The following is an 18,789-nucleotide window of genomic DNA, read 5'->3' on the forward strand; positions in this document are numbered from 1 at the left end:
TGACTCGGGGCCTCTCAGAGTGTGTTGGGTGAACTGAGCTGCTGGAGGAAACTGAACAGAAGTGCAGTGAAACATTTGTATTAGATACAAGTTATTGGCAACACCAGGGCAAACGTTGTCATTTCCATGCTCTGTTTGGAGGGCAAGTGCAGATCAGTTGTGGGACAGACAACAATCTAAAATGTGGCGCTAATATTGATGTTCGTTCACGATTACATGTCAGTGACTTCTAAACCTCTGTCATTAAATGAATGGAAGAGTCCGGTCTCGCTCTCTCTCTGCTCCGACCCTTGGGGAAACTTTTCCTGGCCTCAGAATCACTGCATCTCCAGACATACGCAGCAGCATCCTGACAATCATTCATACATTGAAATATATACATAAAAAAGCCAGTGTCCATACATTCAGCAATAAAACCAATGCACTAATCAAACTGCTCCAACCAATAAAAAAATACAATAAAACAGTAAATCCGACAGGTCTAGTAAAGTCCTGTGTGACCATGTAGTTCCACCAATACAGCATTTAACTGCTGCTATTTCAAATCTCAATGGAAGATGGAGCAAATGAGTTTTTACAACTGTTCAGTCGACATCTAATCTGGTCGAGAAAAGCCTTCAGGATTCTGTGCAATCATTTCTGTTTTTCTTTAAGAGAAAATAAAATATAGCATGTAGCATTTGGTCTTTATGGTTTTACTTGTTGTATTTTTACCACCTCTTTTGTGTGACTTTGATGCCGAAACTCAAAGTTTCAGTTTGTTTAACTATGACCACAATCCTTTCCTGACCCTAAACAAGAAGTTTTAGTTCCAAACGTAACCAGTCCCACATACTGCGTCCTGCTGCCCCAAATACTCACTGCAGCTCCAAATGTGGATTCATCCGCCGCTGAAAATAGTCCCCAACAAATGCACTATCTTCTCCTGTTTGTTCAATAAAAACTTCAGTGAGCAGCTGTTTTAAATCACTGAACCTTTTTAAAAATATTTGTTGTTACAGATTTATATCTTCAGTAGGAACCAGAAAGTCAGAGGTATAAAGAGATGATGGCTGTGACTTTTTCATGGGATTTGTTAACAAAAATAATATAGAATATCACAGCCTTATCTTTCAAAGCCACATGTAAACTTCCTGTCGACACGTCAAATACTTCTCGTGTTTCTAACAGCTTTCATACTAGATCATCTAGATGGAGAATCTTCAATCAAATGCCACAATCAAAATGTGTTTTTATAAAGACTGTCAGCGTTTTACATGCCTCGAGTCCTATATGTGAATATTGTAAGTTAATTGTCTGTGTTTTTATAAGTCTCTTTTGTAAAGATTTCTAATTAAATAAAAGTTAAATAAGAAAAAAGCCAGCTCAAAGTGCTGAACTGAATCCCGAAAAACTTTTAAAAACCCTTTTAAAATCAAAAGGAGCTAAAATGAATCAATTTAGATACTTTAACAACTGCTATTTAAAGTTTCACTGTAGTTTCTAGTGTTAACATAATTCTATGTGAAGCACTTCATGCTGCAGCTTATGCATGAAAGTTTGTTATTTCACAGTTGTGTGAATCCTGTTGCAGATCAGTTCTGTGTGTTGTAGTTCTGCGCTCCCCCCCTCACCCTCACTCACATTCACTCTGCAGGAAGGTCATCGCAGCACACACTGCCGCACATCATCACACACACAGTTACATGCACACAGCTTCACTTCTTCATCTCAGAGTCAATCACTAACAACTGAAGATGGGAAAAATTAACGGATGCCTCAAGTGCCTCTTCATCTTCTTCAATGTGCTGTTTGCAGTAAGTAGAAACACTTTTCTGATGATTTCTGATTTTATTTATTTTTCTTTAGTGTTTGTGTTTGGAGCAAAAGATAAAAAAGAAGATGAAAACTAGAAGGATAAATCCACCAGAAAAAAAGTTTGTCTTTTGTTAAACATGTCAGAGTTAATTGTATATGTTCTGAAACAAATAGGGGGGTATGGTCTAGATGAAACTAAATGAAAAAGATAGTAAAAAGTTGGCTAATTGTTTAATTTTCAGCTTTTATTAAACAAAAAATGAGGGTGGAAAAAGGTCTAGTATACTCAAAAGAACACAAAAGATACAGCTTTACTAACAAGAAAGAGAGAAAAAAGATACTTTGTTAACAATAAAGTCTAAACTCCTCAAATAAGTACATATATCAAAAACAACACTAAAAACATCACAGTGTTTGATTAAACCGAAAGTGAAGTGATAAAACATCAAACAAAGGTGTGAAGTATCAATGTTTAAATGATTTTCTTTAGAACAATTAAGAGGTACAGATTGTTTTATTGTTCATGTTCAGTAAACAGTCACTTCCAGTAACACAGACAGAAAAAAAGAGGGAAAGGCCAAATCTCTGCAGCAGAGATCTGGTTCACGTTTCAGTCCAGCCCACCGACCCCCTTTTCGTCTCGTGTAGTTTCATTCCTTTCTACAACAGAGAAGGCATGTTTTCAGCTTCCAGCGCTGATGGAAAAAAAAAGAGAGGAATGTAAGAAGAGAAGCATTGTACAGAGGGTGGAGCTCGAAGAGGCAGATTACAGTTAAGATGCACTTTCCCTTTTTTGCCGGGAAAATAAAACAAAACAGCATAAAAAGTGTCACTTTATCACAAAAAATGTGTAACAGACTAAATGTGATTCATGAATAAAAAACAAAGCTTTTCAAATGTGTTTTCCTTTTTCACCCCCCCACCCCCCACCCAACCCCTACCCACACACACCCTTTTCCTTTTCCCAGGTTCATTATCGAGTTCCTGTTGCCAGTTACTGGTTTATTTTTCTAAATTAATTTAAACAGAAATATTGTGTCTGATAAAATTCTTAAATTAGATCATATGGATTAGAATGTCTTAGATTAGATTACATAAATTAGATTTGATTAATTTAGATTAGATTCTTGAATGTATTGCATATAATATGGACTTCCAGGAAATGCTTCCAGGGTGGGATGTTTACAGCGTACGTGAGTGTTTGCAGCAGCCTTCACTTGATATGATCAGGCGTGACAGACAATGTCTCTGGTGTTTTTAGAGCTCTGTGTCCCTCTAGTGTCTCTGTGCAGAAACGACAGAAACTCTACCAGGAGACCAGAGAGACAAAATGAAAACCCCAACAGGCACGAGTACAAATGTAATGCCTGGATAAATTTTGATAGATTTTGATGATGTGAAAACTACATATTCATGGTTTTGGTGGTTTATGCCCTCAAACTCCTCTGAGAGGTGACACTATTTTCCAGCCACTTAAAGCTTTTAAAGACACAGTGAAATGAAAAATACACGTCTAGTGTCCTTGTCTTAATTGTTCATTTATCTCTTATAACATGCTAAATATGTGTTTTAAAAAAAATCATTTCTGAGTATTTTTAAACCAAAATCTATCTTTTCTCTTCCTGTAAACTCGTAGAAAAGGTTTCAGTCGTAGTCATCTGGATACAGTTTTCAGAATCAAGACGTTTCGGCTCCCATCCGGAAGTCTTTCTCAATTGTGAAAATGGTCTGAGAACTCCGAAATTTAAGCTACTCTGTGTTACTTAAGCCCTGCCCTCAGGAAGGAGTCTTCCTGAGTATCTGCTGATTACCCTGCCTAGTTTCACTTGAAACGAACCTTCTTTTGTTTCCAAGATGGCCCAGTAATCAGGCCTATTGTTACCGGGCCATCATGGAAACAAAAGAAGGTCAGGTTCGGATGGGAGCCGAAACGTCTTGATTGTTTGGGAGTTTGGGAACCCTGCTTTAAGTTTTATTTATGTTGGTATCATTTATATTATGTTTTAGCTTGTTCCAACTGTTATTTGTACAATATTTACACCGAGTGAAATATTCAAGCCTAGTATAAGATGTTTCTTATGGCTGAATCATGTCACCAAATGGAAATATTCTAAAAGTCTTGTGCATCATTTTATAAAAATTTTCCACAAATTAAATGATTCATGTTGTGTTGTTGGAAACTTTAAGATCCCCACTAGAATTTAAAATAAAGTTATGTCGGTTTGACAAAGTTTTGCCAAACAATGTGTTGGTAAAGATGGAGACACTGGGGTGTCTAGCAGGGTCTACAAGTTAAACATGTATTTTGTTTTTTAAGCTGTTTCTAAAAAAAAAAAAAAAAATCCATTTAGTAATATATCTGATTTCCTGCTAATTCTTTGTCCTTCTACATTGTCTACACTTTGTTTTGTCCACTCTTTAATTTAGTTTTTTAAAAGAATCAATATTTTGGTGGCACACTTCAGCCTCCATACATCAATTTTGTTAAAGCACAAACTAACTAATGTGATTTATCCCCAGATCATCGGATGTCTGCTGATCTACGGGGCGGTGAGGGCTAGCACCTACAACCAACAGGTAAACAACAACAACAACAACAACAGTGGTGAATCCACTTCATGTTCTACACAGTGGCATCAAAATGCAAACATAAAATCTTGACTACTTGACTGTTTCAAAGAGAAATATATGCTTTTAAATTTTTTTACAAAAGTAATCTCAATGAAATAAGGGCCAAATACAGTTCAGTTTCACTTTTATGCTCGGTGTCTTTTCTTTTTTTTTTTTTTTAAACTAGGTAGCAATATGCTAAATTGAGTGATGTGGGGATTAATAGAAAAAAAGTTGGCACCTGAACCAAACAGTACATCATTTTTGAACAGAAATGTGTCCCCCTGAACAAAATGCATTATGTTATTAAAGCCAAATAATGCTTGGCAAATGGGCTAACCATTTAACCATGATCACAGTCATGGCTAAGAGACGTTGGAGTTAAAGGATAATTCCAGTTTTTTACAACTTGGATCTTAATTGAATTCATTTCAAGTTTGGCCATCATTTCTATGGGTTATAATAATATTACACTCATAAAGTTAATTAGATGTGGGAACACAGCAACAGCACTAAAAGTACAACAGGACAACAAAAACCAGCAATCAGACAGGTTGTAAACAGCACTCAGATCAGCCGAAGTTTTTTGAAAGACAAAATGAAGGAGAACGGTAAACTTATTACCCAAACTGTCCGTTGTAAACATCCATCCCAGTTTATAGATGGAATTTAACCCACCATACTTGTCGTAGTTGTACGCACAGTTTACATATACAATGAGGGACTGTTACCGCCATTTCAGGTGTGTTCACTTTCAGTTTTACTTCCAAACAAAGTGGTTTATATAATCTGAATGTAGAATGTTATAACTGAAAAAAAACCAAGTTGTAAAAAGCTGAATTATCCTTTACGCTTGTTCGCTTTCTTGCTGAGAGTTAGATGAGAAGGTCGATACTCTCATGTTTGTACAGTAAATATGTAGCTGGAGCTAGCAGCCAGTTAGCTTAGCTTAGCATAAAGACTGGAGGGAGGGGGAAACAGCTAGCCTGGCTCTGTCCAAAGGTAATAATATCTGCCTAACAGCACCTCTGAAGCTCACTGATTAACACGTTGAGCCGGACTTCTTGGCCTAAACTCCTCTCACTCCCAAACTTTATCTCAGTATAAGAACATCACACTACGTCCACTTCTATCACTTGTCAGAAAATCGTATCACATAGGCCGTGTTAATTGTTGAACAGACTACAGAAGCTGTCAACAGAAACTAAACCAGAAATGGGGATGTTTATCTGCTGGGGTATGAAATCATGATTGTGTGCTGGGAGCTGCCAGATGAATTCCTTCATTGTCTTTGTTGGGTCAGTGGTCGCTGCCAAAGATTTACAACGTCCCATTACAGGATGTCTGCTGGCAGAATGAGCAGCAGATTTACTGTAATGTGACTCACAGGGCGAACACTTACAAGAATCAAGTGTCTTTCTGTGGAAAAACAGAGTAGTTTTTTTTAAAATCATTGGGGCTTTCTATTTTATGGCATTGTTTAAATAACCTTGCATAGCCACTTACAGCCAGCAGTATAAATACTATGTAGGTTCAGACTCGGTTATGGCAGAACGTTAATATTCTTTATTTGGGCTTTGAAAATAAAACAAAAGCAGCTGTTGTGCGTTGGTGAAAATCAAGGCTGATTTTGTTAGTCAGGACATCACATGTATAATCCGGCATGTAGTACACATCTGAAAATACTAAATGTTTGCAACAAGTTAAGGTGAGGGACTGTGAGTGTTTATAAGGAGGCGAGCAGCTGCCAAGACGTAGTGGAGGCTTTGATTTCTCCTAATGCAGAACAGATGCAGCTCGGGGGAGTCACGAGAGACTTTCTCTGGAACAGAAAAACAAGATGGCTCTGACAATGTTATCAGATAGAAAACTGAGAGGAAAAAACATGTCTCTTCATGGAATATATCTGTTCCGCTCATTGTTTTTAACTAATCAAATTTACTTTCCATTTTTGTTGAGGATTTTCCAAAACACATCATCAGGTTTTAGATAGATTTCATGCATTCCAACATCCATTTTTCCATGGGCTGAAACTTGATACCCATATGGTCCTTTATATAGTATTGGCCCATAAAAATTTTGTTTGTCTGGAAATTACATTTGAAAAAAAAATGGTGTGCTCTTATGTTAAAAAAAATCATTACACATTTTACTGCAACTTTCTCTTACTGTCTCTGTCTGATTATGATCCGCTCTCGTTTTCAAATGTCACACAGATTCTGAGCAGCGGTTAATCTCTACAGGCTACTTCTAGCCTCTAGTTATAATAACTGTTGTTGTCCATTCATTATTTATCAGTTTTGAGTGGCATTTGCATTGTTACTTTGCCTGAACTGTGGCTACGAAGATATCTAGCCGTCTATTAAAACTTGAATAAATATCGTTAAAAGCCTTTTAGAGTTTTTAGATCATAGCCTGTATTTGAATAGCATGCCGACTATTTTTTTCAACACGTACCGGGTTATACAAAACTCTACAAGGGAAGACAGAAAGTATTAAGCGACGCGGAGTCCCACATTTTTTGTTTTTTTCATGGGATTTATTTACAATAAGAAAAATGTAGAATAATGCCAGCCTTATTATTCAACTGTTAATTCAGTGTTTGTGTTGTGTTATTGTCCTGTCATGGCGGAGCAGCTGTCGGTGACTGGGGGCCCGGCCGTGGGTTGGTCTTGGGTGTTTGCCATCGGCGTCCTCGGCATCTCCTGCCTGGGAATCTATGCAGGCTGCTCCGAGAAAGGCCTCGCCCTCAAAATAGTACGTACCAGAGCCCATGTCAAACAGAGGAAGAACTCACGAGAATCAGCTTATCCGTTTTTTTGTTAATTTGATCACTTTGTTGGGCAATCGAGCCACTCAATCAACAAAACAAGAAATGTGTCATGATATCTTTGAATATTGTTCATATTGTTTCATGTACAGTTTGCAGGCTTCATGGGGATTGGAATGATCATCATGCTGATCTTTGGCATCATTGTTGCTGTCACAAGGAACCAGGTCATCTACCTATCAAGCTACCTATGTACTGATCTGTCTTGATGCAAATGTTCGTCCCCCTAACTTGACCCCGTTCTTCTCCCTTTCCTTGTGTTTATTAGCATGCTGAAGTTCTCTCTACATATCTGTATGTTACCAATACTGTCTCCTTCTGTTATCTTGATGCTAATTGTGTTCTTTTTCTGTCTGTCAATCTTGATGCCAGTGCTGTTTCTGTATCTATCATCTATCATCATCTGTCTTGCTCTGTTATTTTGATTCTAATCTTACTCTGTTTACCCTGATGTTCTCTCTATCTTAAAGCTTTAATTGTTTTTTTGCTCTCTGTCATGATGCTAACATTTGCTGCTTTGTTACTTCTCTCTCTGTATCTTGATGATAATTCTAGTTGCGTCTAAAATCACTCCTTTCAGTCTCAGTGTCCATAGCATGTACACTATTTCTTGCTAGAAATCCCTCTACGTGTTGCTTTGCCTTTGATGAATGTGAAAATTACAGTCAGACACTACACCTGCTAGTTAAGGCATAAAATGAGTGTCCGTAATCTTAATTTCCCATTCTCTTCACAGTAAATTGTATATAATAGATTATAATAGTGAATAAATCAGACACAGCACATGTCTACCATGATGCTAACATTTTATCTTGTTTATTTTCTGTCTGTATATTTCATTTTGCATTTTTCTATCTACCTTGATGCTAACGTTCTCTCTATATCTTGATGCTAATATTTTCTCTTTCTATCTCGCTGCTAACATCCTGTCTCTCATTCTCTTTCCTTCTTTCTCCATCTATCTCGATGCTAACACTGTTCTCTGTCAGTTTCTTGATGCTAATGATGTCTATATCTAGTTCTCTCTTTATATCTATTTTGATGCTACCATTTTCTCTCTCCCGTATAATATTTATGCTAATGTTCTTCTTTCTCTGTCTACCTTGACAATATCTCTCTCTCTTTTTCTGTAACATTGTTTTTCTGCTCTCTCCATCTTAACGCTACCATTGCTTACGCTAACATTGATCTCTCTAGTTGTGTCCAAATTTACTCCATATTTTCTAGTGCAAATATATTCAGAAGTGACAGAAGTCTCACTTTACTACTCACTACAGAGCAAATCTACCATGATGCTAACATTGTTCTCTCTGTTTTTTCTCTCTCGGTCTATCTTGATGCAAATGTTGTTCTTTCTCTTCTTGTAGCTGAAGGAGAGCTTACACAGCGCCTCCTCTGAGGTGGCAAAGATCTACGTGGAAAACGATGACATGCGAACTATGCTCGAGGACCTACAGCAATCTGTAATGTTCTGCGTATAATGTTCTAACTCCTCTGAGTTTAGTCTAGCTAGGCTAAACACTGCTTCTTGTAGGCTCTTCTAGGATAAATGCTTTCCAGTGGATGTTAGAGGAGGGTACTCTCAAGTATACAGAAAACCTTCATATAATCACATTTTTACACTTGAAAGTTTTGGATTACAGTCACAATAATAGCTGCTATGTTGTTCAAAAATAAAATAAAAAATAAAAAAACAGGGCACGCAGAAAAACCCTCAAGGAGGTTCAACAATCCTTATTGTGTTCTTGTTGACATAAAGTAAGTTACTGTATAATCCAAACACTTTTCCATCATGCTGCTACAAACACATATTTCCTCCCCGATATGGAGAATTTTAAGCAACATGTACGGGGGGTTGTTCAAATATAGTCATAAAACAAGGGAAACTGAAAAATATAGCCTTTCTCAAAAAATCTCTACAGCTGAGCTAAATAAAAAACCTTAACCACTATGTGAGATTTACAGTAATTCAGAAAGGTTTTAATATGTGCTCAATACTTTGGTGTAATTATTTCTTAATTTATCTTAAGTTCTCTCTTTCACTTAATATTATTGATATCCCATCATCTACAACGCAGGTTACTGCTAAAGACCGTTTCCACCTCTTGAAACTCACGCTCTCATGTGGTTGCAGGTCCAGTGCTGTGGAGTGGTGAGCGCCAAGGACTGGGGTGATGTTATCCCTAACTCCTGTCAGTGCAGCTCACATGCAGAATATAGAGTATTTGGATCAGAATGTATGTCCAGACCTCAGGTTGGTTTTATAACAGGATATATATATAGCAGTTGACTGTTTTGCTTTTCTTAGTATGATAACCATAACCTCTTGTTTTCTTGCAGGGAACCCAAGGCCCAGACCAAATCTACAAACAGGTATTCAATCAAGCAATCAACCAACCATCCAATTTACTAGTCTGTGATGTTTCCAGATAATGACCCTTTCTCCATCTCCTCTTCTGCAGACCTGTGGTGACTTCATCTTTTCGTTGGCCGACTTCGTCTTCAAGATCTTCATGGGCTTCTTATTTGGATTTGCTGTCACCGCAGTAAGCTCCGCTGTTATTCGCATATGTTGTTGTTTTTTGTCATGTTCTGTGACTGCATTGTTAAGATATTGTCAACAACAGCAATCTTTCAAGATCCATTATCACTATTGTGATATATAAAGCTTCAGAGGAGGGAAAATACACCAATATAAACAGTAGCATTAACCCCTGTTTTCCTCTTGTGGACTCCTGACCAACTCTTGCTCCTCATACTGAAAATTGGTTTTCTAAATTTCACAGACCAATAATTGGTAATAAGGAGTTGCAAAGTGTGAGGAGTAATTTCCAGAAAATAAAATTCACGATCATTTTCTGCACGGACAATGTCAGGTGTCGGACAGTCATGGAAATGCAAGGCTTGGACGTACATGGAACTCTCCTGGGTGAATCACGAGTACAAAAGATCAGCAACTGTGTCTGAAAATGTTTTTTTAATGAAAAGTTAAAAAGGTGCAAGCCTGTGTAATTCACACTTCAGTCAACTACGAGTCCCAAAATGCACTTCAGTCCACTTCCAGATTCTGAGTCTAAACTTTGAGGCATAAAGAAGTCATTATGTAGTTAGGAATAGCACCAACGTTTACTTTACTGGTGACCACCCATCAATACAGATAGCTAACGTTGGACCATGCTGATTGTATATTGATTTTAAGAGATAACCAAATCTTGGATGCAAAGATTACATTACCTTGCTGACTGTGGCCAGGGCTGCTTGAGTTCATGTTTGCAAAGTAAACTGCTTAGCACTTAGCTCTTAGCTAATGTTAGTTTTAGCCACAGCTGGCCATACAGCATAAATGTTGGCCTAAAATTTCAAATTAGAAGGGTACAGGGTCCCAACAAAGTGTCGGGTTTTGGATCGATTTCGAGCGGTTATCTTGCGTCGGGTATCTTCAGGTCGGGTTTGGGTTTGGTTAATTTCAAATATAATTTAGTAAGCAAATAATGGCCTTGGGTCAGTTGGGTTCACGTGGGTCGGGTCTTAAAGACGCAAGTACAGGCTGGGTTCGGGTCTCAGTTTTAGGCCCGTGGAGAACTGTAATCTTCCTTAATAAACTGCCGGAAAAATCCTTATTTCTCAGATACAAAGTTGAAATAATTTAATCTGAACGCCATAACATGAACCTATTGTTAAATTATCCAGAAGACTTATGTTTCTATATTAAGAAACATTGAGGATCTCTAAAAGCATTAAAATTTAAATTTAAAGTGGGGAAAAACACTTCCAGAACCAGCGGGGCCTCCCGTTAAGCAAACGTATAGTGGTTGAAGACAGTTTGTCGTTTGAGCTCCACTCAGAAAGCTCAACAACTCATTCAGCTATTAAACTAACAATATGCAGGTAGTAAACTGATAACAACTGTTGGCCTCCAGTCAGCATTTAAATTCACAACAGCAGCTGCACGCAGTGTGGACTGGACAGATGATGGCTTGCTTAATGTCTTTCACTTCTGGTGTGAATTCAAGGTGTCTGACAGCTTGTCTACTGTACCTGTAACCTGTCTGTCTGTCTTTCTAACTGACTACCTGTCTTTATAGTTGCTGGGCCTGCTGGTCTCCCTCCTGATGATCCATCAAGTCAAACGTTATGACAGCGCAGGAGGAGCGTCCATTGCAATGAAGGGATACTGAAGGGAACCCTTCGTACCCAGCCCCTGACCCAGTGGTCAATACATGATCTCTTCTTTTTTTTTAATGCCATTTCTGCCTTTTAAGAGAGCGACAGCGAAAGCAGGAGAGGGAGGATGTGGCATGCTGCAGAGAGATTTAATTTGTGAGCAAAAGTGCAGCCTTGCAGCATTTTTGTCTTTCAGCTTGCTATTGAAGAAATATTGCAATTATTTTTGTGAATCATTATATCTCTTTCGTGTTATTTGATGGTATGCAGTATTATAGTGGTCTTATGTAACAGAGACATATTGTAGAAAAGAGGCAATTTTTAAACTTTCACCACATCTGACTACTGCTCTATTAACCCGAGGAGATCATAACATCAGAGTTACTACCTGTGATTTTAACAGCAACTGTATAACAGGTTGTAGAAAAGGTTTCAGTCGTAGTCACCTGGACATTCTCATTCACAATTGAGAAAGACTTCCGGATGGGAGCCGAAACGTCTTGATTCTGAAAACAGTGTCCAGATGACTACGACTGAAACCTTTTCTACGATGGAACACTCCTGGACGAATGCGGGACTACACCGTCTGTATAACAGGTTGGAAAATCCTCCTTTTCCATCTTAGGCCCTGGACTGGGAAACAAAACTGCCAGACTTGATTGCTCTTGAAACATCAGCATACAGACATAAGATAAAAGACTCTTCATATCCAGGCAAATGTTTTTGTAAAAACTATGATTGCACTCGAAATTTTAAAAATAAAAAGCAACCTGAAGATTATTTCTGAAGGAATTACCAACATAAAAAGGTACCAACAAAAATTTCAGAACCTCCTCGGGTTAAAAACACGTCAGAAGAACACTTAAGCTGTCACCTGTCTGTGCGTTTGTAAAAAATGTAGGACAATGGACTATATATATATATATATATTCCAAAGCTGTGTGTATGTGTATTTCATCTAATTTTCATTTAATGTTTATTTGATAGGGACAGATACAGTATACATAGAGAATTGCATAATAATTATCCCATGCAGTTTATCACAGCATTTATAGCTGCTGTTAATTTCCAATGCACATCCCTAGATGGGTGTTTAAAATAACAGGCATAAAACATATTCACAGACAACAAAATTAAATGTAGTGCATTTTGTTGGCCTTAAGAACAGCTGTATGAATTGCTGGCATACACATACAAGATGATAAGAAGACATAAGATTACATAACTCTCCCAGAATTTACTGGGGATTAATTTCACTGAGGATGAAGCCATGTGACAAACCAAACAACAGCTCAGGGTTACAAGTTTTCAGATATCCCACACAACATCTCACCCCCCATTGACAAAGACTTAAGTGGTAGAAAAATACTGTGACAGGAACTGTTTTATTGTGAAATCTGCACTCGTATCATTTTAGAATAAACTCCAGAGACTGAATAGCCACATGGTCTCCGTCTCTTGTGTTCAAATATGATCAGTATTTCCTCACCTTTGGCAGGGTTTGATGTGCCCATCACATAAAGGGCTGATGAAGGCCAGTAGAGAGGTTGAAAGGGAAGATGTGGGTTTTAAAGGGTTAACAGGGGGGTATAGTGGGATGATAGATGGGTTTGAAGGGTTGATGGAAGGGCACGGGGTGAGATAGATGGTCTAAAAAAAAAGGAGATGATGGAATAGTTTTGGGTGGATGATAGAGTCTATAGAGTGGTGTGGGGGGCTGAAAGAGAGGTATTACAAGTTGATCAAGGGGTATGGAGGTCTAAAGGGGGTAAGAGAGGTGTCTGAAGGGCTGATAGAGAATTAGGGGTCTCAAGGAGGAGTCAGAGGGCTGGTACAGAGGTAGCAAACCTTTCTGCTGCTAGCATGGCAGTACCAGTTCTAGTGGATTCGAACGTGGGTTGTCTGGATTATTTGGAAACAGTATCTTCAGCCTGGATTCCACTGCTGGGTCAGCCAGCCTATTTATCATTCAACACTCTGATCATGGGAAATCCCCCTGCAGCTTGTTGTCAGCATGAGAGTGTCTGGTGAGGTTTTGAAAAAAGATCAGCTTGTTCCATCTTTTTTGGGGAATAATCCTTCAGAGATTGCCCCCAGCTAGTCCCTCGTGGCCTGAAACTGGTCCTACAAAGATTTGAATGGCCCTAAAACAGAAAGAGATAACCAATAAAAAAAAAAAAAATGGAGTCTAATCTAAAAGTATTTTTTTACATTAGAATTTGTATCAAATGACTGGACTCCGAAAAACCAAAATGTTAAAGATAACATTTCCTGTGCCTTTTTAAATGAGTGTATATTTGACTGAATCAACAGAGAAAAAGAAATGTAAATACATCAGAGCTAGCCTAAAAGGCAAATGTTCATCTGGAGTTCATGTTCATCTACATTAATCAACACCTCTCTCCAAGACTCAAGTGTTGCAGTCAGTGTACTCTAACACACGGCTCAGATTAAATTAAAACAAAGATTACTGTGTCCACAATTCAAAACAGGGTTTGTTATCAAGTGGTTAACCCAAGCACACAAACAAAGCAAACAGGCGTGCACTAGTTCAATGCAGAATAGACAACCTGCCAGGAAACTGAACGGAAAGTGGCTGGTGTATATGCTGTGGAGCTTATTAGTGGATTGGGAACAGGTGTGCTGGTGGAAGTCAGGTGATGGCTGAAGGCAGCAAATGCTGAGGACTAGAGAGAAGGGAGGGAGGGGCAGGTCCTGAAATGACAATGAGAGTAAATCACAGAGCAAACTGACAACAGGAGAGACAATTAAAACAATGTTAAGATCTGGTTGTAGTCATGAAATAAGGAATGTCTTATTTTTCTTTATTTTATCTTTATTTGGACTTATCATAGTAGAAAAGGCTACTAACAGGAACTACTAAGTCTTTGCTCCATTAAGTGTCCCTTCAAGCCAGCATGCACAATACCAAACCCTGGAACTGGCTCACCTAAATGGAATGCAGCCATCATTAATGCTATTAGTAACACCTGTGCTTTTCCTGCTGTGAAATGTCAAAAGGTCTTTACACATATACTTACCCATACACTTAGACGTACCTAAACCCAGTCCCCATGCCCCAATCTCAGAAGCCCCCCAAGGACGCTGTCAAAACACCACCACAATGGGACCTCCAAGCACCGTCGAGACCAGCAACAGCGCCCCCACCACCAGGACTTCCAATCAATTATGTCTATGTAGAATTAAGGAGGAACTGGAAGGAAGATGGCCGTGTGCAGGTATATTTTTGTTATAATGTGCAGATTATTGTTGCAAAAAATATATGGATATGTGTGTGCCTCCTGATGAGCAAATTCCTGCAGCCAGGTTCCAATATCTGGTGGTTATCAGTGTAATATTCAGGTGTACATACTTTTGTCCATATACTGTGCCTCATGTCAGAATACACCTGCAGCCCTTAGATGGCAGTACACACCAGAGAACAGTCAAACCAAACAACAGGGCTGCATGTGCTGAGGAACAGTTCACACATGTCTTTATGATCCAGGCACCGACGTTCATCTCCACAGTTCATACTGGTGCAAATGAACTGGAGAGGAAAAAACTATAAATGATGTGGCATTAAGTTGGTAAAATCACAGAAATAACGCTGAGCTTGTTTAATGTCCATTTCACTTTACATATTCTAAAAACTGTTTCAGTGAAGCTGATCACACTCTCTGTCTTTCTGTTGTGACACAGCTCTACAAGAATAAAATCCTGATTTGATGGATCTCGATGCAGCAGTTAATCAAACACAACCATAACAAAATAAATGAGATATGGTTTCAGTTACTGACTGTCTGCTTTTTTAAAATCTGTGAGAAAAGCAGAGGGAAAACACAAGCTGTGCAGGTGACAAAGATTAAATTCTTGGACCTTTTCCTTGACAGGGAGTTCATGTTGGGAGTATTTTCTCCCTTCTCTGGTATGCCTGCTTCAGTCTTTCCATTTCCCAAACATAGTACACTTTTACCTCTATCTTAAATATTTGAAAGCATCTTTTCAAATGCAGTCTTAAAGTACACTAATCTGACATGACATACAAGACAAAACAATTAAGCGAGCACAGCTAAATGGTTTTATGTGAGAGCCCTTTGTTCAAGATATTTTTGTTTGTACATCTTTGTAACCAGTAAAACTATTCTTTAATTAAGCTGCTCAGCACTCAGGTCTTGGTATCCTCCACATTCTATCTATGGGGAAAACACACACACTCAAATCAGCAAGGGGGCCACTGATCCTTCGTCCTTCACTGAGTTTTTTTTCCACATGGGAGCCCGCCTCAGGGAGTTTCATTACAGGCCTTTGCCAGAGATTACTGTACATAAAATACACAGCTGCCATTGTTCGCAGAGAGAAACATTCGACTGCTGTTAAGTTAACAGGCTAATATACATTTAGGAATGGACCAATAAAGACTCAGTTGGCTTATCATCCTTAATTTATTAGTGGAAAACACAAATTACATTCAAAAGATGACACAGTGTCTTCTACTGCTAATTAATATGCAAGAACCACTCGTGCGACCAAATTTGTTAGCGTAATTCACTATAAGAGAATGTGTTGCATTCACCAATGTTCTTGTACTTAGAAATGTTCTCTTAGGTACAAACAAAATACATGAGTGTTGTACCAGATTTCTTTCTACAGTTTGGCTTGCTGTAAATGTAATAGATAAGCAGCGGTGATGATGCAACGAGAAAGGTAGCAGTACCAGCTTAGGGAGAACAAAAGTGAGAGTGAGCAGCTTAAACAAACTGTGTTATCGCAGTGGATATGTATGACAGTGAACAAAGCTCTGGAGGAAGTGGAGGTGGTCCTCTGAGCGTGAGAGCTGCTCCAGCTCAGCGTATCTCCTCATCAGTGCAGAGATTTCCTGCTGCAGCTCTTCAGTGAAACCTTTGGCCTGTTTCTCTGTTGTTTTCTGCTTTTCTTCAATCATCCCGATGAACTTTTCCAAAGACTATGTCAAAGCGGTGAAGACCTGAACACCGTCTGCCATCTCTCTCTCTGCATCTTCCTTGCTTAGCTTTGCAGAGTGTTTGATGTCCTGAATCTTCAGTCGTCTCTCCTGGATAATCCGATGCATTTCAGCCTCTCTGTTGCCCAGCTCTACCTTCTTTCTCTCAAATTGTTCTTTCAGCGGAATGACTTCATGCGACTTGTGGGCTAAAACAGGGCATAGCATGCATACGCAGGTCTGGTCAGTCTTGCAGAAGAGCTCCAGAGGTTCTTTTGTATAGTACACATCCTGTTTTCATGGTTCTTCGCAAGTGAAGCCTTTTATAGAGAGGTTCTTTGCATGAGGGACACTGACACTGGATGCCACTGTCCCAGTTCTGCATGATGCAGTTTTGGCAGAAGTTGTGTTCACATGGTAATGTGACTGGATCAGTGAACAAATCCAGACAGATGTCGCATAATAGCTGATTTTCTGTCAGCAGACAGCTGGCAGCTGACATGTCGACACTCTAAAACCAAAAATTAAAGCTTGACATTGCAACACTGACATTACAAAGTTTTATATGCCTACAACTAAATTTAAAACTGGATTATTGGTACATTACCTAAAATATAGTATATTTTATACTATATTCTTATAGTATACTTCATTGACATGTTCATTGACCCCTTATTGAGCTCAAAATGAAAACAGGAAAAGTGTCCCGAGTATAGCCTGTACTGTAAGTGTTACTGATGGCTGTTTAAAACACAATAAGTCACCGACTCACCGATGTTGGGTGAAGACTTCCTCAAAGGCCTGATAAACAGAATGAGATCTTTAGTGGAAATTGTTCTTTCTTTATTGTGCAGGACTACAGCTCTGTTGCTGTTCTTTCAGTCCTTTGACTCACATGAGGAATTTAGTCTTCAGTGTTGCTACGTCTTTTTCTGCAGGTAAACCAGTTTGGGCATTGCTGGCAGGAAATTAAATTTGCTGTTTTTCATTCCTCTACCTTCTCTTCTGGCTGGTTTTGATCTTAGTTTTTTTAGTTTATTTGTCTATCTCAGGACTGACTCTCAAAGAGGTCTTCCCGTGTCTTCTTTGTAATTGAGACTTGACCTAGAACCTGAGTTGGGCAGCGTCACATTATATTTGGTCTAATCTGGTCTGGGTAGGGTGCCTTTGTATTGCTGTGGGTCCCTGTGTGTCAGTATGTCAAAGTGGATTCTTTATCAACTCTGATCACGTGGTACATCATCATCATCATCATCATCATCATCATCACAGGAGCAAAATTATTATTTTAGGCAGAATGGGAGTGTGTGGAATACGAAGTGGTGGAAAAATACGTCTGTTGCTGCTCTGTATGACTGCAGCTGCCCCGCCCCCTTTGATCGGAGGAGCATCGTGATGCGGCCAGTTTTGGTGTTCTTTCTCTGTTTGGGTTGACTGAGTTTTGAATCACATATAGTTATTCTCAGATCTTTTCAAACTGGTTCTGATTGTCCTAGGATTCGGATTTAGTCTATAAAAAAAAAAGCACTTTGGGTTCGGGTAGGTTAAACATGTCCAAAATTTTAGTCGCCTGAAGACCGTTAGTTTCTTTTAGGTTGGGTAAGAATTTTTGCAACGCTAGCGCCATGGCTCTAAGGATGGCAATGTCACTCGGTCGGTCGGTACAACACTTCGGTCCAGAATGAAATATCTCAAAAACTTTTGGATGGATTGACATAAAATTTTGTACAGACATTTGTGGTCCCCAGGGGATGACTCCCACTGATTTTGGTGACCCCTTGACTTTTCCTGTAGCGTCACTATGTGGTTGACATTTGTGGTTTTGAGTGAAATGTCTTAACCACCTTTGGATGGATTGCCATAAAATGTGCCACAAACATTCATGTTCCTCTCAGGATGAATTGTAATAACTTTGGTCCCTTAACTTTTCATTTAATGTCGCTATCTGGCCAAAATTTTGACTTGATCAATATTTTGGTTTATGACCAAATACCTGCAAAACTAATCCTCACTTGTACTCTGTTTACTGCTAATTAACAAATGTTGTGTCTTAACTAAGATGGTGAGTATGGTAACATTATACCAAACGGTGTACCAAGTTATGCATAATTAAAGACATGGCCGCTTTGAGTGACAGGTGGGCGCCCTCTCAGGTGTCTTAGCGCTAGGTGATTTCATCAACCAGGCTTAATTTGGCCCGCCTCAGCTCCACCTCTTTGCCCATTTTTGGAGTAGCCGGAGTCAGACACTGCCAAGATGGCGATGGCCGGAGCCACCGGAGCCGGCCATTTTGAGCTTCACAATGGCTCTTCAGAAACCTGTGGGTGACCTCACAGACACTACGTCCATGTTTCTTACAGTCTATGCATTACACCTGCTAAACATCAGCATGCTTGCATTTTCATTGTGAGCATGTTAGCGTGTT

At 39.0% G+C, this 18,789-nt stretch overlaps 1 protein-coding gene and 1 long non-coding RNA gene across 3 annotated transcripts; one reads left to right on the forward strand and one right to left on the reverse strand.

The window, feature by feature from the left end:
* The first annotated feature begins 1,557 nt into the window (after positions 1-1,557).
* Positions 1,558-12,844, forward strand: LOC122871558 (tetraspanin-6-like). 2 transcript variants are annotated; one of them, XM_044186813.1, is made up of 9 exons: positions 1,558-1,796; positions 4,318-4,374; positions 7,045-7,164; positions 7,330-7,404; positions 8,605-8,700; positions 9,372-9,491; positions 9,578-9,610; positions 9,700-9,783; positions 11,323-12,844. In XM_044186813.1, the coding sequence occupies exons 1-9, from the start codon at positions 1,737-1,739 to the stop codon at positions 11,413-11,415; spliced, it is 738 nt and encodes a 245-aa protein (XP_044042748.1). In that variant the 5' UTR covers positions 1,558-1,736; the 3' UTR covers positions 11,416-12,844. The 2 variants fall into 2 exon arrangements, with proteins under 2 accessions (XP_044042748.1, XP_044042749.1); XM_044186814.1 differs by lacking the exon at positions 7,330-7,404 and having other exon boundaries at positions 1,627-1,796.
* LOC122871560 lies at positions 12,688-15,005 on the reverse strand. Its single transcript, XR_006376908.1, has 2 exons — positions 13,972-15,005; positions 12,688-13,545 (listed from the first exon to the last, which is right to left on the reverse strand). It is a non-coding gene; the product is annotated as an uncharacterized LOC122871560 (long non-coding RNA).
* Between the last annotated feature and the right edge of the window lie 3,784 nt (positions 15,006-18,789).

The sequence above is a fragment of the Siniperca chuatsi genome, linkage group LG23 (assembly GCF_020085105.1).
Source record: "Siniperca chuatsi isolate FFG_IHB_CAS linkage group LG23, ASM2008510v1, whole genome shotgun sequence".
In the NCBI taxonomy this organism is placed as follows: domain Eukaryota; kingdom Metazoa; phylum Chordata; class Actinopteri; order Centrarchiformes; family Sinipercidae; genus Siniperca; species Siniperca chuatsi.